The following is a 22107-nucleotide window of genomic DNA, read 5'->3' on the forward strand; positions in this document are numbered from 1 at the left end:
CTAAATGAACCTGTGGTCTAGCCCAGTATGGTAATTCTTATGTTCTTATGAGAACAGATTTGTTTCATAGATACAGTGCAAGTCTATAAACCCTCTTAAACCAGCCCCTGCTTTTATGATTAGTGAGGTGCAAAGAGTAGCTGCTGGCATTTAAATAGTGTTGTAGTACTTGCTTTGCAGGACAAATAGGTGTCATTATTTCAAGGAAACAAATACCCAAGGAAAAAATTTTCAATGTCTTTGTGGGGGAAAGAGGGGTGTCCAGTGTGAACCTATTACATGACAGTTTCCCCTTAAATAATTCTAGTGTTGACACATGCACAGTAGCAGAATAAACTGACTTTGGCAATTAGTTTGGTTTTCAAGGTCCAACCAGTTATAATTACTGGTAAATGGATGGCTGGGCAATGGAACTCATGGGTTAAGTTTGGTCAGGTTGGATGCCCTTTCCAAACTCCTTGAGTCCCAACTGGTTGCTTCAGTGTGTCTCCAGGCTGAGTGATTTATTGAATCTGAGGTTAGAAGCCCATTGCAAAGAGAAGTTACAACATATAATACGATTTCTAAAATGGACTAGCTCTGAACTTATCCACAGGCTCCTTCTCCTGATATGAGCAGCATGGCTTGATCCCATGTATGGAGAAGTATGACATGCTTCGCCTTGGTGGATCGGCGCTGCCAGCAAGCACGGAGACTACAACTCCCAGCATGCAAAGCTCACTCGATACAAGAGCTGCTAGTCTGTGCCGCAAGGCTTTCTGGGAATTGTCTCGGGGGGGCCCGTTTCCTAAAGCGAAGAGGGTGATTTCCATTGCTCCCTCAGGCCAAACGAGCTTAGGGCGTGTGTCCTCGGACCGGAAGTAGTGTCCCACACAAAATGGCGGCGATTCTCAAGCCCTCGGCCGAAGCCGGAAGTTGGGTGTGAGGCTGCTGCCGACATCCCCGAGGAAGATGGAGGGACCGAAGGGGGAGCTGCGGGTGCTACTGGCGCCTCTGACTCAGGGGGCCCGCAGCCCCCTTGGGGACACAGCCCAGGTCAAGCTCAGCGGGGCGCAGGACGCTCTGGGCAGCTTGCTGGTCTCCGGGGGGCTCCACCTCACGTCCCTGGCCTGTGGCAGGGCCGGCAGGGCCCGCGGCAGCCGCCTCCCGGGGCCCTGGGCAGAGTAAGTGGTGGGGGTGGGGGTGGGGGAGGCGGCGGCGGCGGCGGCGCGGCGCCCGGGGTTGGCACGCCGAGACAAAAGCGCGCTTCTGTCCGCGTTGCACCGACTCCCGTCGGCCTTTTCAAGCTGTCGCGGTGCCGGCCGTGCTGCTGTTTCGCCGTGGTTGTGCGTGGTTCTGCAGAGCGCCCCCGTGAGATGCGTGAGCCTGTGCTCCAGGCCCCTCTTCAACCCCCAGCAGTCCTGCTGCTGTCTTGTGCCCGGTCACCGCCTCTTCGTCCTCTGACTGCATTAGTGTTAGCCGGCCAGTCGTCTTGGAGTGGCCCTTTCCGATACGTGCTAAGCCAGTGCTTCGCAACCGTTTCACTCGTGCAGACCCTGAGTCCCCTCTCCATACTGTTCCCGGAGCCCCATCAAAGCCAATTCTAGCCGCTATGTGCACTTCATTAAATGAAAAAGGAAACCACAACATAGATTTTTTTCCAACATCAATTAATAATATTATTGGAAGGTATTTAATTTAAAAATAGTTGACCGTAACTTTTCAATTTATTTAAAACTTATTTTTATGATAACTATTATTTATCTAGTAACAGAGAGAAAGCCGTGCTAGTCTGTTTATCTCTTATTATTCTCAAGGACCCCCTGCAAATACCCTTGTGGACCACCAGGGGTCCACGGACACACCAGGTTAACCCCTGTGCTAAGCTATCTTTTCCGCTTTGCTGTGACTCTGGAAGAACTTTCCCCAGACACCAAGACAAGGCTCTGTCTCTGCATAGCAGCTTGCAAGCTTCTCTCCCTCACCAGTAGAAGTTGGTCCAATAAACTATCTTATTTCACCCATCTTCCTGAAGTAGGGCAAACTCCTCTAGCTTGGAATACAAACTATTAAAGCCTGCCTGAAAATTGAAGCCTCACTATCAGTTTAAAAAAAATCACGTTTTGAAAGTGCTCTGCCTTTTAGTGTTACTAGTAACACTTCTGATAACTTTAGATAAAAAGAAGACCATATTTTTTTCCTTTTTAGTGTTTAGTTTGGATGTTTTGATAGTACTTTGTGTTTGTATACTTCACTGTTTCCCTTTCTGGGGTCCCAGTTTTGTGTTTTTGTGTCAATAAAACACTGCATTAGATAATTTTAAACTGCTTTGGTGTGTTTGCTGGACTGTGAAATTGACAAACCTTGAAAAGAAAGTCATGTATGTGAAAGTAAACTATTAAATATTTGTATTAAATATAGCTTCATGTGGGAGGATGTAGAAAGTAATGATCCACAACAAGACAAATCAAAACTACTGGCTCTTAGTAAAAACAATGGACTATTTGTCTATGAGCTTGATAGAGAGGATGGAAAATCTGACATAACTGCCTTGTACAGCTGGAACGACGAGACATTTAAAAAACTTCTGGCAGTTAAAAATATTAGTGAGTACATTCAATATATGATCCATATTTTCAATGGTTTTGTGATTATGGTCCAATCTTGCAACATCTATTAATATGAGAATGGGCCACAGGCTTGGGATCTAACAAAGTTTAAAATATTCAAGTTGTTGTTTTGAATGTTGTGGGTTTGGAACTTACTGTGTAGTTGATGCACGTTCTTGCTAACCAGACTGGCATGCACTTAACCAGATGAAGTGAAGGTAAAAAAGCAGTATAGTTGATAATAGTCTCCCAGAGATATAAGCACGTATGTAACTTTACACATAGTGACTAACACATTGAAATCCCAATATCAAATTCAAGCACCTCTGTAAGCTTTCAGAATCAGTGCTTTGATATGTTAAATAACTTGGATTCCCTACCCTAATGTCACCTTGTTAAAATATTTTATTTTTAAAATTAGCATTTTTAGTGCTTACCAAAATGATGTTTTGTGTTCAACTTACTGCCTTTCTGTAATAGAAGTTGGTTAAACATATTAGTGCTCTTCTTGGAACTGTTCTGACCTCAATGTTCTGGGCATGTTACTTTGATCAAAAGGCTAAAACAGTGAATTACTCTCTCTCCAATCAAAACTGCCAACTTGGTTATGTAAAAATTAATTATTTAAAATTAATGTTACAGATATTTCTTCAATATCGTCTGTGAGAATTCTCTCATTTAAAAGGAGCACATCTTTGCTACTGTTGAATAACTTTATTCTTGTGCAACTTAATCTTTCTGGAGAAGATACAGAATTAGATGCACTTGACTGCTTTATCCTTGATTTGTCTCCACAAGCTTTGGAGAGAATAACAGATGTGAACTTTTGTAGGGGCGTTTTATTTTTGTTAGATAACTCTGGCTGGATATGTATCCTTTGCAATGGAGACTGTTTCCAAATATAATTGATCTGAAGGAGTAAAGTCATATTGTTAAAAAAAAGAATGTGGATTAACAGGAGAAATATGTTTTGAAACCCTTTCAGGATTAAACACAAATTTCATGAAGGAAGTTCAAACCTTGCTATTTTGCATTTACGTTATCCATCTAGTCCATGTGATAGTATTGTTCGGTGCCCATCCTTGCGGTGTGAAAAGTTGAAGTACAGGTCACAACATGGTCCTAATAAACCAGTGGAGCTTCATTATCACATTGTAGATACTAACTTTTTGGGCTCTTGCTTCACAAACTGTTCAGTTTTCTCTATTTCCAGCTAAATTTTCTTCCACTGTGTAGTAATCTCATTATTTTGTTCTTCAAACTGTGTCTGGCAATAAGCAATTGAACATGTATTTGCATTTTTTTTGACAGAGGTCCAGTGTTTTTTAATAACATTCATATTTTAAATGTTTTAATATTCTAATTGTTTTGCAGACTTATACTAATAACTTCAGAATATTTGTTTAATTTATAAGTTGTACTTTGCAAGAAAACTATAAAAGGTCATTCAAATTTGACCAAAAGCTGTACCCTGTTGTCCTGCTAAATAGCAGGCCATCATGAGAAATAGCAGACCATGAGTACGTGAGATTAGAGTCCATTGCATCATTTTTAGTGGCTTGCTTCTTGTCAATGTTCCTACTTCATGCTCTTATCCAGAATTCAGAAACAGATAACAACTGCGTCCAAAACAAAGGATTGTGAACTTTTTCCAAGTAGTCTGTCATCAATACGCCAATATTCATTACATTAATTACTGTTTGGAGAGGTTGTTTTACTTCAACTTCAGTTCACTCAGTCTGCAATTGTTGTTGTTCCAAGAAACTTTCAAAAGACCTCTTCTACATTACTAGTTGTTAGTTAAAACTCTACTTTGCTTGGTTTTGCTTTTATACGCAAAAACATGCATTGTCCAAATGAGGTTTGGGGCAGCAGGGAACTTAAAAAATGTTCACAATGCGCTCTATTGGCATAGAGCTTTTAATCAAATTGGATTTTCAGCTTTTCATGATGCAGAGCCCATGTCATGTTTAGCATTTGTACAGCATGTAGCTCAATGGAGCTTTTATCCTGATTGGGCCTTTGAGCACTACTGCAAAACATAAATAAATAAATAAATAATTTGCAATACCTCACTGTTCAAGGAATTGAAAAATATGTACGTTTACACCTGCCTAAAAACAAACTAAAAGAAATTCTCTGTCATATTTTGTTATGTATTTTTTTTGCTTGTTGGACAGTTTGAAATCTGTCATTTTCTTTGACGTTGGCATAAAGATATATTTGACACCATAGATGGTGCTCATCTAGCAGATGTCAGCGTTGGTCTCTTCCAAGCAGATGTGCAGGATGAGAACAAGAATTCAACCATCATATATCCTCTCACTTCGATAAAGGTGTCACATGATCTCAATGTTGCTGTGATCGTTAATTCTGCTAATTGTGCCATTTCTATTGATCTAAATTTGTATTTCAGGTATGTTTTTGTTATAGAATTTTAAAACACGTTTTTATGAGGTTAGTTAGTTTTAAATTATTGCCGGTCTTGCACCTGTTGATGTCAGAAGCCAAATTCCCATCAGTGTCCATTTGGGTAGAACTGGGCCTGAAATATGTTAAAAGCATATTGAAGAACCATTTTTTGCTCAGAGTCCATTCTTCCACTTGCATGAGCAAAAAATAGCCTTTGTGTACTGCTGCTGAAAGAGTCAAGGGATATATTGTGATAGCAGTGAGTAGTTGCCACTCGTTCAGGTATCTGCAGGTATTGTATGGGAGTTGTTCAGCAATTTAAATATATCTCCTCCATTTAATTGCTGTCTGGAGATTTGACCTTGCAAGAAGTACTTACCTGAAAGACAATTGCAGAATCCTACTTTGGGTTTGTATTATGTGAATAAGTTTGTATGGAATGCTGCTGAATTTAGAGAGAGGACCTCTGCAGTATTATTTTCCAATTTTTCATCAAATTAATTTTGTAGTTTTATAAAATAAAGAAGAACATTTGCATTTTAAAAATAGTCAAAGTTTTGGGGGAAGTGCAACTTAAATTATTTTTAATATGTCTATTTGCAGAGACTTCCCAGGGCATTTATTTTGTAGGAAAATTTTTGAAAATCTTCCTGTGACACGAGTGGAAGGAATTGACGAGGATGATCCTGCTAGTTCCGACTGTAGCATGAAACTCCTGAGGTTTTCTTTCCGGACAGACAGGTATGTAAATAAAAGTACCTTCTCATACAAGATGTTGCAGTTCCTGTTACATCATAATGTAGCTCAGAGGTTCTCAGAATGGGGAGGTGAGGGGGAACAGACCCATCTAGGGAAGCACAGAATGTATTCTTCAGGAGCCTGAGCAGCTTTAGGAAGAAAACTGCTCACATGGAACCCACAGCAGTTAATAACTGGCAAAGCTGATTCCCCAAATGGCTCTGTGCATTTGACTCTTGGATTATGTCTACATTAGAGGAATCTGTCAACGGACGTTTCTGTTGGACAATATATTCTGACAAAACTTCTGTCAGCAGATCGCAGCCAGACTGCCAAGCAGGTCAAAAGAGGGATCCGTTCTGTTAACAGAGAGCGGCCTGATTACCCTGCCACTCTGGCCAACCGGAAGCACAGCAGACAGGGCTGCTCGGTGTCCTGGAAACTGTCTGTCCACAGAGGTCTCCCCGCATAACGTCCAGATCAGCTTTCTGTTGACAATCTGTCAACAGAAACGTTCTGCCTCATGGGGGAGTGGCAGAATGTTGTTGACAGAAGTGCCATGTTCTGTCGATTAGCTGTCAACAGAACACCTTGGGAATGTGGACGGTCCATGGGTTTTGTCGCTAAAACTCTCTAGTGTAGGCATAGCCTCGATTACACTGCCCATTTGGATGGATTTCTGTTCAGCTTTCATAGCATTATACAGAGCAGTTGCCATCTGTACCTTTAATTTATGTGCAGTGTTCACATTTAATTGTAAGCATTGATCGCAATCATGTTTTTATTTTTGCTCTTGTTTGCAATGGATCATTGGCTCTGTTTAAATTACTGTCTTACTGTTTTTAATATTTAGTGATGTGTTGCATGTTATTTTTTATCAGTACATGTACTTGCATGAAGGGGTTTAAGTTATAGACACAAAGGAGGGAGCAGTCATTGATATGGATGATTCACATATTACTAAACTAGATAATTTTAATTTCAAATGTTGCAAGTTCTAAAGTCAGTTGTGCATGAATATGTTAGCTAATCTAAAATGATGTGGTCCTTAGGCCACTGCTAGGAAATAAATATTAAATGATTTCAGTTTGTTTTTCATAGACCTCTACCCAACCCTGAGGCAACAGTGATCTTGTAATAATACTTCAACTTAGATTTGAACTAGTACTGAGAGACATGTTATACTATTACAAGTCTCCCTCCAAATTTTTGTATGTGTGGCATAGCTAAGTACGTATCCTTAGGTATAGGAGTGGCCAGGCTGTGTCAGACCAGGGATCCACTTCGACTTGTATCCTGTCTTCTGACAGTGCCCAGTGCCAGATGTTTGAGGGAATGAACAGAACAGGGTAACAATTGAGTGATCTGTTCCTTTTTGTTCAGTCCAAATTTATGGCAGTTAGAAATTTAGGTACACCTGGAGGCCATTTCTACACAGGCCTTCGGAAGTGGCACGCTAATACACAGAGCGAAAGATGCTAATGAGGCACAGATGCAAATTCCCCGCACCTCATTAGCGTAACGTCATGTGATTTGAAGTCCAGGAGACCATTCTTCCGGACTCCAAAACACGTGTAGAAGCGCGGCTGGGGGCTTCTGGAAGGAAGTCTTTCTTCCAGAGGCCCTTTCTTCCCCCGGGGCCACGCTTCTATAGTGGCTTGTGTAGAAACGGCTGGAGAGTGGGGTGGCATGCTGGCCTGTCTAATAACCATTGGTAGACCTACCCTCCAGGAACTTATTGAATGCTTTTTTAAATCTAATTGTACATTTGGCCTTCTCAACAACCTATGAGAACAACAAAATGTCTTGTGGCACCTTATAGACTAACAGATATTTTGGAGCATAAGCTTTTGTGGGCAAAGACCCACTTCATCATCAACCTACGGTTATCTGTGTGTTGTATGGGAAAAAATGCTTCCTTTTGTTTGTTTTGAACCTGCTGCGTATTAATTCCATCAGGTGATCCCCCTGGCTCTTTGTTATGTGAAAAGGTACCTGTTTACATTTCCCATACCATTCATATTGTATCACCTGTAGGCATCTTGCTTCAAAGCCAAACAGTCCCAGATTTTTAAAGTGTCCTTATATGGTAGCTGTTGCATAGCCCTAATCAATGTTGTTGCCATTTTCTGCACCTTTTCCAACTGAAACTTTTTTTTTTTTGAGATGGGTAACCTAATCTGCATGCAGTAGTCAGGGTGCATGAGTACCATGACATTATTCATTGGCATTTTGATATTTTCTGTCCCTTTCCAAGTGTTTCCTAACATTGTTAGGTTGTTTTTTAACTGCTGCTGTACATTCAGTACATGTTCACATAAAATTATCCATGGTGACTCCAATATATTTCTTGAACGGTAACAGCTAATTTAGATGCCATCATTTTGTATATAGCTGGGATTATGTTTTCCAATGTGCATTACTTTGGAAATTTCATCTGCCACTTTGTGACTTGGATTATTGAGATCTCTTTGTAACTTCTCATTGACAGTTTCAGACTTAACTATCTTGAGAGATTGTGTATCATCTGCAAATTTTGCCTCTTCACTGTTCACTCTGTTTGCCACATTGTTCTGAGTATGTTTAACAGCACTAGTCTCAGTCTATATCCTTGGAGGAAACTGCTATTTACCTCTTCCCATTCTGAAAAATGACTATTTTTTCCTATCCCTCCTCTTCTGTCTTTTAATCAGTTACTGGTCTGTGACAGGACCTTCCCTCTTATTCCACGACAAGTTACTTGGCTTAAGATCCTTTGGTTAGAGAATTTTTCAAAGGCTTTTTGAAAGTTCAGGTATTATGTATTGATTGCATCACCCCATCCACATATTTGCTGATTTCCTAAATGAATTATAATAGAATAAAAATAGTCTGAATGTGTCTTGTTCACATGTGGTATTTTGACTATGTTTAGTATTTTAACCATGATGGTCCCCTCTAAGAGTAGCTAAATAAAACAAAAGAATATCCTGTAAGTGATCACCTAATAATAATAATAATGTTAGTCTTTAAGGTGGTGCAGGACTGCTTTTTTTGTTTAGTGAAGATATGGACTAACATGGCTACCTCTCCGAGAGAGTAGCTAAACAGTCTATCACCGCAGTGTCCAATATGCTCCCTGTTTGCCACATGTGGCTAATGGGGCAGCGTAGTGCGGTGAAATGTGGCTCAGAAGAGCTGCACATGTGGGGCACCACTCCGTATGTTTGCCCTACCACATAGTGGGATAAGCTAATGGTGGCAGCTTCTCTGGACCTGGCAGGCTCCAGCTGTGGGGTAGCTAGTGAGCGTGGCTTCAGCCTGGGGCAGCTTGAGTGGCTCCAAGTGAGTAATCTCGTGGGGCAGGGAGGGTATTTGGCTTGGGGGAGGGAGGCTGGCTGGGGGTGGGCTGGTTTGGAGGTGGCTTGTGGTGATAGGCCAAATGTGTCCAAGAGAAATTTAACCAATCATTAGTATTAACTTCTTAAATCTAAAGCTGTAACAGCTTCATATAGTCAAGTTACTTCTCATTGTTGATTCAATGAATGTCTTATTTACTTGCCCCCCCCCCCCGCCCAACCCCGATCCTTTAGTAATTCTGAGAAAATTAAATATAAAGGTCATTACTGAACTTATTGACTTTTATGAGTTAATGTAGCTGTAAGCGGACTACTCAGTTGCAGGTAAATAATCTGTATTCAAATAGCTTTAGATAGAATTACTTTGCTGATATTTTGAGGGTGGAGTGCAGGATTTAAAATGTTGTCCATAAATCGTAATTTACATTATAGGTTTTTTTTCAAAGAAACCTTTTAAAATTGAAGTCTGTAAATGACTTTTCATTCTTATTATGTTGGTGGTTGTATGTTTCTCTCTTTTGCCAGGTCTTGGAAAGCACACTTGTCCTCACTATATCACATGTCAAAGAGACCTGACTCTTCAAATTTGGTGTCTGTTTGTTTACCTTGGTACCACTATCTTCCCCATCTTGAAAATTTTGATTCTAAAGTCAGCGAGTTGCCTGAGATCTCATCCTTTATTCCCCAAGACATTGTCCGTATCTTTTCTGAGTCATCAAAGAAAGAGTATGCAAATATCAGTGACACAGGAAGACAATGGAAAAAAATCCATCCAGGAGGAATCAAAGACATGATGAAACTTGAGTGTAAATCTGTGACAGGATTTAGTGCACTGTTCGCATTGTCAGCAGGTGACAAAAGATTGATTGTTGCTCTGTGGGACTTAAAGACGCAAGATGTGACATATTATTGCATTGGCAAAAATTGTACTTATGTGGATTGCAGTGGAAAGGAGCAGTTGTGTCTCATTTTGACAGGTGAGTTTTTTGGTTGTAACTAATATGGTGAAGACTTCTGTTGAAAACATTTTGGTTTGTGCTAACACTATGGGTTCCCTGTATGATTCTTCCCAATTCATAATGCTTATCTGCTGAGATTGAATATCATCTAGGACCTACCAGAGCTTTGTGGCCCTCTTTTAAACAGAGATTGGGTAAGTGTAAGTTAAACAAATTGGTGTGTAGTTTGTAATTTTTGAGATACTGTTTTAGTATGAATTCACAAATCATGGTGAACAATGCATTCATTGTATAGAAGAATCAGTAGCCATTGAATGTTATTTTCAAGGTTTAGATAGGATGTACAGATACATTTGCTAAATCTGTGCTTTATTTTAAACATTGTCATTTGGAACGTTGCTTCAAATACTGAAGTTTTAAATGAAAACTTCATTACAATTTTAGTGCCAAATCCTGCCTTGAGTTATATATATGCACCTCATATAAACTTCACTGGGAATTGTGTATGGTATATTTGAAGGCAGAGTATGGTTCATAAATATGGGTCCTTCCTCACGGCCTGCGACCTTGCATCTGAACCAGATTAGGGACTTTCTATTCGGTACACTTTTCTTTTCTTTTCTTTTTTTTTGCCCCATTTGTTTCCCCTGTATTTCCCTTAATTTCTAAGCATGTTACTACTGGCAACTTGGGTGTGTTTACTTTTGCTGCAAAGAGACCAAGTGGCAGCTTCTTTTGATCTATGAATGGGCTTTTTATAATTTCTGCTCAGGCAAAATCTTATACTTTCCTCATAGATCACACACTCAAGCTCCATGGAATGCTTAGTGAGTTTCTTTGTTTCCATTGATCTTCATTATAAAACCTGAATCTGCATACTAGCTGATTCTTAGTATAGCGTACATTGGTATTAACTAGTTTGCTCAATTCATTCTTTAATATGTGGGAAAATCTTATGTTTTGGATACCTGAACTTGGCATTAAACCAGTGATTGTTTTTTTTTCCTCTGAACCTCGCTGACTAACTTAATGCCATGTAGAGATAAGGTAGGTGAGGTGTTATCTTTTACTAGTTCAACTTCCATTGATGGAAGGGACAAAGAAAAAGAAGAACTCCTCTTTGTGCCTCGAAAGCTTGTACCTTCCACCAACAGAATTTGCTTCAAGAAAAGGTATTACCTTGCCTACCTGGTCTCTGTCGTAACCAGAAACTAACACTATTACAACAACACTAAAAATATAAAAATTAGTGGAAAAATATAGATTCCCTGACCCAAGATGCCTTCCAGACAGTGGTCTTCTGCAGTATCACTTTATTCCTGGACTCAAAGTACATTTTTGTGTTTTCTTTTACTACTTCTTAACATGAATGCATATAATTGTATATTTCAGTGTATAAGGACTTAACGACTGATTTCTTTGTTATGCTTGGATGTGAGGGTTTCTTTCAGGAAAGAGACAGTAGATTGCCATGCAAGTATCTCAGATTGATGTAGTTTTGATATAAATTCTCCTATAAAAGTGTGTTTTAGTCATCTTGTAACTTTTAAATGGAAATACTTTTGAGTTTAGAGATGTTTTCTTTTGAAAGTCATAAGAAATTTGGGAAGATGGATGTGAAAAGTTAATAGTGTGACATTCTTTCCTCAGAGAGCCCAGAACTGGTATGCTGCTGTGTTACCCCTCTACCTTAGAGGGAGCGAGCTTTGCTGGTCTTTAAAGTGTGTCAGCTCTCTGCCCCACCATTCCGTTTGCCTCACTAGCAAACTCCTTAAGTCATTACCTGCCTTAACCTTACCTTGCAGGCGATATTGAGTGTATCCCAGTTCCTAGGAGAAGTCTCTCTCTGCAATATACATCTGCTATCACTGTGTAGCCACAGAAATTACAAAGTCATTTGCTTCTAAAGAGACTGCGCACATACCAGCCTGTTAGTTTACCTGTAGACAGCATTCTCTGTAAGCTGAGTGCTTGGGTGACCTCCTGGGGCTGATTTTGGTGCCGCCCAGCTGATAGCCATCCACAGTAGGCAGCATGTGTTTCTATTGGAGATGCACATCTCATATTCCTTGGTGCACATAATTTATTCCATCCATGTACAGAAAAAATTAGAAGCATTGCCTGCAGACCCCACTTTAATACACAGTACTGAGATGGGTTAGAGTAAAACTAAGCATAAGTTAATTAACAAAGAACATAGATTAAGTGATACTGAGTGAGAAAGAGACCACGCTGGCTGCAAACAAAGCAAAAACTTACTTGAATTTTAGCAAGATACAGTCTTTGCCTAATTAGTTTTCTCACTTGCATCAATGTATCAGCATCTCCAGCCTCTCAGGCAGGAGGATTCTCCATTCCCAGGACCAAAGGATGCTGGTCCTCTTGTCCCTGAAGTGATGGATAACAAAAGAGTTCCTTTTGTGTTTTTTTGCAGTCCAGAAGATCTTTGACACACATTCTTTGATAAGTGAAGCCAAAGTTTTCTGCTGCTTGTTGTTTGGGGTGCAGGTGCCATGCCAAGCCCCTTTTTCATCTTCTGATCAATTTGCTTCCTCCAGTGGCTTGATCACTTTGTTTACCTTAGAGGTAAATGTCCTGTCATTGTCCTTGGCTTGTAATCAAGCTATGCTGTCTCATCCATCTCTTGACTTGATTTGTGCAGACTGGTAAATCCACATTTCTTTGACTAGGGCAGACTTGATTAACAGGTGCGGCCACAACATATTTTAAGCGCACATACATAATTGTTTATACCACTTATATGTATATCACACAATGATCATGACCAACATGTCACCAGTTATATGATGCCTTACAGGACATTGTTTGGCTACATATTCTGACAACACTGTGTTAGGTGCACCCTTTGCAAATTGTCATGAAGACACATCATAGATTGAAAGTCCAGTTTTTAATATACTAAATTTAAACAATATATTGACTTACAATTTTGATTATTTTATTTAGAGCATGGACTTTCCTTGATTCTGTTTGGTTTAACTCAAGAAGAATTCTTAAACAGACTGATAATCCATGGAAGTGCTGGCATTGTAGATTCTCTTTGTCATCTCAATGGGTGGGGAAGATGTTCGATTCCTATACATGCTCTAGAGGTAATGTAAAATTTAGTTTATCTAATATAGAACAGGAGAGTAAGTAACTTATTTTAGTTTCTCTAACTTTTTTTGCAGTCCAAAAACACACCAAAAAAAAGCCCAAAAAGTTAAGCTTAATAGTGTGTATCAGTAATTTATGAGTTAAAAAAAGTCCAAGAATATTGTAGTTTATTTAAAAAAAAAAAAAAAAAAGCAAGCATGAGCTATCCAGGAAAATAAGGAAATGTAATGGCTAGCATACTGCAAAGAGAGTGCTTTTTTTCCCCTGATCAAGAGTCTGGCCGAGTGTATGGAAAAATGTTGGTCTTGAAAGCATTTGTAGTTATTTGTCAGATCAGTATCTTTCAAACTATCTTTCCTCCTTTTTTAATAGCTATTTCACAAAGTCACTAGAACTAGATTTTTGCTCTCAGAGTGAGCATGAAAATTTATAAGCTTAGTCACAATGTTAACATTTACTTGCTTGGCAAAACAAACAGACATCTTGTTGCTAGAATTTTTCAGGGCTGCAGTTTCATCTTTTAGATGAGGGCATAGGAGGAAGTCCAGATGGCTTGTTAAATGGTACATTTTAGAACTGTCAATCTACAGTAGTTCTTTATTCATGTGTGACTGTTTGGTCCTGGACCTTGGAGAAGTTGTGAGCTTTCTGGTTCCTGCAAGGGGCAGTGAGCTGGGAACCAAGCAGCAGCCTAGTTCTTGTCTTCCCTGCACTGGTAGGACCCTGGAAACTGGCTAGTCATGAATTGGTCAGCTTTCCGGTTCCTGCAAGGGGCAGGGAGACTGGAACTAGGCTGCCCCCTGGTTCCCAGCTCCCAGCAACTCTGGGAGCCAGGAAACTGACTAGCCTTCGTGGGCTGGTCAGTTTCCCAGCTCCTGCAAGCTTCCCCCAACTTTCATGAAAATTTGTGTTATGCAGGGGTACTTCCACTTTCTTATCACTGAACTTAAATTGAAAATATTAGCAGTAATTTTCCGTTGCTCCTTTTTAGGGTATTCATGATGTTGTGCTTGCATCTTTGTTTAGGCTGGTTTGGAGAACCGTCAGCTAGACACAGTAGACTTCTTTTTAAAGAGCAAAGAGAATCTTTTCAGTCTTACTTCAGTCTGTTCCTTACCTGAGCAATCTATCAATAGCACATCCCAATTTTACTTGAGAAGTAAGTCATATATTTTAAGCTACCTGTATATTTATATTCAATTGCTTTGTTTGTCAGTAGAGATTTTTGTTTTTTTGTTTTTGTTTTTGTTTTTGTTTCTAGTTAAACAGGTCAAATTGTCTTCATTTATCTCCATTGTGGTGTATGTTTGGATGGTAATATTCCATCTAGACTTGGCCCCTGCAGGTGAATGGGTGAAAATTTGCAAAAGACATTCAATATTTAAACTGTTTGGCTGTGTTCTAGTATTGTGCTTACTAAACATTTTTAATGTGCAAAGAAAGTGGTGTATTTGCAAAGTGTGACTGGGTTAATTATACACTGTAAAAGATATAGAAGACTTACCTTTAGGGCCTGTTAGTTTAATTTTCACATAACTTCATTATTTTTATTGTATATGTCGTTTTAATATCATATATTATTGCAGATGTGGAAGAACTGAAACCAGCTTTAGATTTACTTTGCTCAGCAATCAGAGAAAGTGATTTGGAAGCTCAGAGTAAACACTTCTCTGAGCAGCTGCTAAATCTTACCTTGGCTTTTCTTAACAAACAAGTTAGAGAGATTTTCAATAATGCAGAAGGTAAGAGTATGACATGAATAATATGTAGTAGCACATATTTGTCTCTCTTCCTGTGATTAAGAGCTAAATAGCACATCTTTATTTTTAAGATTCTCAAACTCTGTGCACAGGTTCTAAGGTCTTTTTTCCAAAACTATTCAGGTTCTTACTCTCACAAATGAACTTGGACTTTAAAGATTGAATCAGAGATCACATTTACAGAGAGATGAATTTAGGCTGAATAAGCTACACACATCAGCTGCAATAATTTATGTAACTGACCAAGCTCTAGGACTTGGGAGGACATTAGGGGTCTGATCATGCAGCCTTAACTCACGTGTAACCCCCATGGAAGTTACTGGGAGATTTGAATGTATACAAATAATATGATCAGATTCTAAAGGGACCAGAGTTGACACCTCTGTAAACTGTTAAGGCTGAATTCCAAAAAGCAATTAAATGACGTTTCTTCTGCACCTTTCTTCCTCTGTAGAATGCTTTCCTCAGTCCCCAAGTTACAGTCCCACTGCTAAAGCCCGGTGTCATGATATTACCAGCCAAAGAGAACAAGATAAGATTGCTTAAAACCTGTAAATGTTACTCCCATGTGAATGTTGTGGACCAACACAGTGGTTCTCACCCAGGGACTCTAGGGGTCTGGAAACAGGTTTCAGGGTGTCTGCCAAAACCTACATGGTGTCAAGTATCGGAGGGGTAGCCGTGTTAGTCTGGATCTGTAACAGCAACGTGCCACAGGACCCTTTGTTGCTGCCAAAACCTACAGGAGTTTTGTATGGCCAGCATTGGAGTTGCTGGGGCTTAGGGAAGAAAGACAAAGCTCAAGCCCCATTGGGTGGGATTGACTCTGAAACCCAAGTAACTTAGCACTGCAGGTTGTGTGCCCCTGAACAGTTACCCTGCTTGCTGCCTCCTAACACCACACCAGCTTTTAATCAACTGGACATACAGAAAAACTGTTGTGGTACATGTGAGCTATGGCATTTTTGTAGTATGTTGTGGGGGCCTCAGAAAGAAAAAGATACTCCTAGACCTACGCCTGGGCTCACTCTCCCATCTTCTGAGGGTGAACTGCTATCTCCAGCGTCAGAGAGGTAGCTGTGTTAGTCTGTAGCTTCAAGAACAAGAAGTAGTCTTGTGGCACCTTATAGACTAACAGATATTTTGGAGCGTAAGCTTTCGTGGGCAAAGACCCGCTTCATCAGATGCTGTCTGCCGCATCTGTGGTCCATGCCAACAAAGAGGAAAAGAGATTATAACCTAGAAACTGAACTCTGACCCCATGAAGTAGTACAGAGCCATGACAGTCACTTAACCGTCTTATGCACTATAACAGAGAGAAAGCTGTGCTAGTCTATATACTATCAAAACAAAAAAGCAGTCTGCGGTAGCTGTTTAAAGACTAACAAAATAATTTATTAGGTGACGAGCTTTTGTGGGACAGACCCACTTCTTGTTCTGGTATGGCTATGGTCTGAAGAAGTGGGTCTGTCCCACAAAAGCTCGTCACCTAATAAATTATTTTGTTAGTCTTTAAAGTGCTACTGCAGACTGCTTTTTTTGTTTTTATGCACGATAAGTATGGCTCTGAGTCTTTGACAGAAGCCATGGATTCTGTGACTTCCAGGGATCCCTGTTATATCTGCAGTGGCCAGTTCAGCTTGACCTGAGGGCCAGCAGAGCAACTCAGGTGGCCTTGGGTCCAGCCACACCAGCTGCTACTTGTTCCAGTATTGGTCTGGAAGTAGTTGGTATCACCTGAGTCCTCCTCTGCCTGGCATCAACAGCCTCATGGTCCCCAACTGTTCCCCTCCAACAAGACTGGCAGTTGTAGCAGGACCCTGTGTTCCTGCATTTCTCCTCCCAGAGCAGCAGCATCCATTCGAACCCACCACTAATCCCCCTCCCCGCACCACCAGCCTCTGAGATTTAGTTATGGATATTTACTGAACAGGTCATGGGCCTGTGACTTTATTTCCTGAGACCTGTCCATAACTCTTAGTAAAAGTACCCATGAATAAATTATAGCCTTAATTGTAAGTGCACTTGAATGTTATAGTAGAACATTTTATATATTTTAAGGGTAACTTGAATATAAATTTAATGTCAGAAATCAGGGCTCTCATCCTGATGTCAAATCAATACAAGTGGGTCTGGGCAAGCCGTGATGTCAGAGGTGCTCTCTGTAAACAGTTTGAGGTCTTTGTCTAGACACTGTGTGGATTGAGGTCAGAGATAAATGTTTAACTTTAATGAGCTATAAGGGTTAGTGCTGTAGTGTTCATTTTATTTTTATTAAAGTGGCCCATTGTTATCCTCTGCAGAACTTAATGAGTACTTGCAGAAGTGTGTGGATATTTTAACTACCTACATTATTGAACTTAGAACATTTATGATAAAGTTTCCTCGAAAGCAGATAAATCTTATAAATATGAGATGTGATCTTGATGAAGACATTCCCAGACTAGAACAAAGCCAAATGTGGGAACATCTCACACCAAAGGTAAAAATAAATCATCAGTTTGGGGATATTAAATTCCCAGGTATTCGGAGAAATGATTAGTGTGGAGTTACATTCAAACTACTTAAAAATTGAGCAAAAATACAATAAAATTTGTTTATATTTGCTATGCAAATAATTGCTCAAAATGAAGAGCACAAGAGTTGTAAGCAGCATAGATAGCAATGTCTTTTGGAGACCCTAAAAGATCTGTATTTTTTTTGTTTAATTATAGCAAGTTGTTTTTGAGGCCATTTTCAACAACAGAATACCAGAGGCTCAGACGTTCTTTCAAGTGAATCACAACCCTGCTCAGAGTCTTCAAGTGCTGATTCAAATAGGGTTGGAACTTGTTTATGACAGTCTTCTAAAGGGCAATGTCAAAGAGGCCTCAGAACTCATAAGGAATATGGTGAGCGATGTGTGACTTTAAATACTGATAAATAGGAAAGAATTTCTTTATGGCTAAGAAATAAACAGATGCATGTTAGGCAGTAGTTTCTTTCCTTTGCTTCTCAATAGCTGTTATGATCACATGAAGCTTATTTTCAACATTTTAATCTAGTGAACATAATTTTTAGGAAAAATTGTCCACTAACATTTCTTCAAAATTATTATGTAATGTGCTGTTAACATGTTACAGATAAATGGTTAGGAAAGAATATAAGGACAATTCTTTCAATTGAATAATGAGTTGTTACAATGGCTTGTTAATAGTTTCCATATGGGCTTTGGAGGGATAGACATTTAGCAAGCTAAGACATTTTAGGAAGAGATTAGAGAGTGCTGTCCATAGCAGGTGATTGTTCCAATGCAGTTTAACCATGTTTACATTGGCGAGGTGTCTTCATTGTCTTTCTGTTGCATAGCTTCTCGTCTCATTTGTTATTAATGGGTAATGCAATTCCACCTGTGGGATTCGGAGATGATCCATTGTTGATAATTTTTATTTTATGTTATATAATATGAAATATATAAGAATTCTAAATGAATTCATTTAGAACAGAAAAAAATAAAACATTCTGTTTCTTCCTTATTGAAAAAATTGGTTTTGATTTTTTTTTCTACCCATATAAAATTTTGTCAAAATAACAGGTTCCCACAGAAATCTTTGATAGTCAAATTGGCCTTTTGTGACAGAATGGTTCCCACATTACTCCTTAAATTATAATGCTCTTGCTCTCAATGGGAACATTTTCCATATCTAATTATTATGCTATTGTGGTAATTGAAACTCTGCTTTTCATTTCTCTTTACTTTTATGATGAATGAAGACAGAAGTTGTATAGCAAAATAAAACATTGGTACCTGATAATTTTCTTGAACAACTTTTTTCCATTCCGTCTCTCCATTCTTCCCCTTTCCCTTGTATTCTGGTGACTGGAACCCTGCACAGATACAAAATTTGAATCCACAAAAATGAGCTGTGGATAGCCACACTGACATCTGCAGATGTGGATACCTGCAGATCTAAAATGGATATCTGCAAACTACCAGGCTTCTAGATTTAAAAAAAAAAGTATCTTCATTTACACCCATATGTACAGAAATGAGCCATGGATGTCCACATTGACATCTGCAGATGTAGATGCCAGCAGATTTGCAGGGCTCTGTAAATGACTGAAATATAATTTGTAACCAATTAGTTTTTCTCTAAATGAAGACTTAGACATATAATTGATCTGTTAATTTACCTTAAGGTAAGGGTGTTGTCTTAATAATAATTATTGGTTGCTGGGATGTTTCTCCATCATTGGAAGAACTTTTCTCATGTCCAGATGTGTCCAGCACAGTGTCCTTTCTCCATATTACACAATGTGTGTATGTGAGGCGTCATTACATGTTAGTGAGAGAAGGTGCCAACAGAATTTTATTGTATAAGAAATTTCTCTGCTTATCACCTTAAGTTTTATGTTCAGTACTATCAGACGTACCTGGCATTGCTCAGCTCTTTAACTGGCTCCCCCGTCTCCCTGTGGCTTGCAGGTTGTCTTGGTGGGCAGCAAGGTTCCAAGGGTTTTCTCCCACCTCCAGTACCCCCTGCAGGCTGTCTGGCAGGGGGAGGGCCAGGCTCTTGGTGCTGCCTCTCCCTCCTGTAGACACCGCTTCCCAATGATCTGTAGTTTGTTGAAGTTAGGGCAAGGCTGTCTGGCTGGGGGGAGTTTCTAGGGGCTGCCCCACGTCCAGTCTCCTCTGTGGCCTTTGGGCTCTCTGTGGGGATGTAGGAGGCAGGCTCTGGCTTTGGAGCAGGGAAGATACTTGCCTGGCCTTTGTGGCAGGCAAGATGTCAGAGCCCCAGCCCTTAAGCAGCTGCTCCCAGTGGTCCCTCTCAGTATTGCATCCCTCCTGTCTATTCCCCTCCCTTTCTGTGTTCTGGAAAATCCTGAGATGTCAGGAGTTTCCCACTTTCCAGGCATATCTTAACTTAAACCAAGGTCAGGGTTTGGTTGAGAGGAAACTGTACACCAAATTTTGTGGTTGTAGCTCTTATGGTTTAAGAGGAGTTCTTGAACAAGTGTAGCACCGACAGACAGACAGACACACTCTCTGTATAGATACCCATTCTTCGTATATATAGAGGTATGCATTTTCTAAGTGCTGAGTTAAAATTTTATATCCAAATGGACAAAAGGGATCAAACAGGCCCCAGGGCGTTTGCAGTGTGTTCTGTTGACTATATCCAGACTTGGGGAATGGAAGCACAGTACTCCTGGGCAGTGTCCGGGCAAATCAAATTTCTCATAAATTGGGAGGAGGTTGGGGAGATCCCTGGAATTCCCCTGGCTGGGGGAATGGGCAATTGGGAGAAGTGGGGGGGCAGCCATGCGGCCCCTAGCTTCTCCCAGCTGAGGGGTATACAGCTGCTTGCAGTGTGGGTTCCCCCAGCTGGAAGAAATCATGCTGCAAGCAGCTGTGTGCCCACCAGGCTCCCGAGCTGGGGGTGGGAAATGGGCAGTTTTGGTTTGTGCTTAAGTTAATGCGAGTTAAGCGCAAATCGAAATTGCACTTCTCAAGGGTTTACTGTACTGCATTTTCTCTCTCCTGGTCTGTGGAGAGAGATACTGCCATGCACATAATGAAGGTGGTGTGCTTATGAAAGATAATAGCATGCTCTGTTTTGAATAGTGAAAACTACCTGTGCCTGTAGAATTTGCATTACTCTGTGAGATCTGCATTGGAAATCTGTTTTTTTTTTAATAGGGTTTTGATGTGAAAGAGCAGTTGCACAAGATATGTTTCTACACTCTCGATAAAAATGTATGCAACTTGCTGGTAAGTGAAGAAAAAAGCTTCTCTGATTTGCACTGTTGGCACAGAATAGTGCACATTTTGTACATCCATATGTGGAATACAACACTCTTTACCAATGTTCCCTCTAATCTGTTCCATTTTTTTCTCTCTACGTGTGGGAAAAAATGTTTGTGCACAGAGGCATGTTGGAATGTACACCAACAATAGGAATATAAATCCTAGCTGTGTGTGTTGTGCTAATCAGCTGTGCAGCATTTGGATTTCTCCCGATTGGCTGGCTGCACAAGTGCACAGCTTACATGGAACACTGCTCTTCACTATTCCAAAACCCATCTTTTACAAACTCTATTGTGCACCTGTAACCAAGCACGCATCTTAGATTTGTCAAGAATTGTTGTCATTTTTTAAAAATATCTGCAGTTGAAGAAAAAAATGGGTGAAGTGACAATTTATCTTGTCGTTTGTCTATTTTTAAATGACTTTATCCACAGGATGAAATTCTGACCCCACTGAAGTTGCTGTGTCATCTCTCTTATTGGCTTCAGTGAGGCCAGGATTTCACCTACAGTTTGTTACACACTGCACTCATAGATCTACAGATCCCCTTCCGGCAGATCACTTACATCTTCATGTTCGATTATCAAAGAAGTCAGCAAAAAGATTAAATTATTTTTATTTCATGACAATAATTTGTGAAATGTGTTTATGGTCAAATGTAGTGTGTTAATTTTATTCTAAGGTGAAAGTATTGCAAGAAGAAAACTATTTTTCTGAAAAAGAGAAGGCAGTGATAGACTTTGTGCATCAGGTTGAAAACTTTTATTCAGGATCCTTTCAAGACAATAAAGAGATTCAGCCTCTTTCCAGGTAACATTATTTAACTGCCTTTTATCTTAAATGCATTGAAGCAGCTTTACATATGCTAAGAAAGATGGCAATTTGAGACTTGTGTACCATAGGTTTTGCTGTGCTAATAAATGTGGATTTCTGTAATTCTGCAGCTACAGTGTAATGGGGTGTCTGGCACCCAGCATAAAATGCTTTAAAAAGCTCAGAGCTGATTACTTTTTGCATGGGCATGTTACTTTTTATTGTAAAGTCTTTGCAGATTAATCTGGGTCTATTACTGGGTCTTGGAAGGATACAAATTTTTTAATGTGTAGTTATCAGTAAATCTTGATTTCACTGTAAACATAAACCAAAGAAAAATATTTCCATTTACCATAATCAAAATTTACAGATAACCAGCATTCGTTCCTTTTCCAGAGAACTTATTAGAGTCCAAATCCAGTGAACTAAGCTTGTTACAAATGTACTAGCAACTGAATAGTAAAAATAGGACTGATTTGTTGATTTAAGGATACTTTCTGTGTGTGTATTTTGAGATGATGCTGAGAGTTTATATTTTAGTGGTTTGTAAAGCTTTGTTTGGTATCTCAGCATTTACTGTCATTAAATAATTGT

At 39.7% G+C, this 22107-nt stretch overlaps 1 protein-coding gene across 1 annotated transcript in view; it reads left to right on the top strand.

Annotated features, from left to right (window-relative positions):
• The first annotated feature begins 798 nt into the window (after window positions 1–798).
• The window catches only part of SPG11 (SPG11 vesicle trafficking associated, spatacsin), an 83010-nt gene continuing 61701 nt past the window's right edge, over window positions 799–22107 (top strand). Inside the window, exons 1-13 of the mRNA XM_075007162.1 lie at window positions 799–1163; window positions 2401–2585; window positions 3231–3458; window positions 4806–5004; window positions 5604–5741; window positions 9602–10053; window positions 13003–13148; window positions 14179–14311; window positions 14739–14894; window positions 17216–17394; window positions 17627–17803; window positions 20593–20664; window positions 21383–21510. Coding sequence (XP_074863263.1) covers window positions 952–1163; window positions 2401–2585; window positions 3231–3458; window positions 4806–5004; window positions 5604–5741; window positions 9602–10053; window positions 13003–13148; window positions 14179–14311; window positions 14739–14894; window positions 17216–17394; window positions 17627–17803; window positions 20593–20664; window positions 21383–21510 — 2405 coding nt within the window. The 5' untranslated portion in view covers window positions 799–951. The remainder of the gene's footprint in view (window positions 1164–2400; window positions 2586–3230; window positions 3459–4805; window positions 5005–5603; window positions 5742–9601; window positions 10054–13002; window positions 13149–14178; window positions 14312–14738; window positions 14895–17215; window positions 17395–17626; window positions 17804–20592; window positions 20665–21382; window positions 21511–22107) is intronic.

The sequence above is a fragment of the Carettochelys insculpta genome, chromosome 12 (genome assembly GCF_033958435.1).
Source record: "Carettochelys insculpta isolate YL-2023 chromosome 12, ASM3395843v1, whole genome shotgun sequence".
NCBI lineage: Eukaryota > Metazoa > Chordata > Testudines > Carettochelyidae > Carettochelys > Carettochelys insculpta.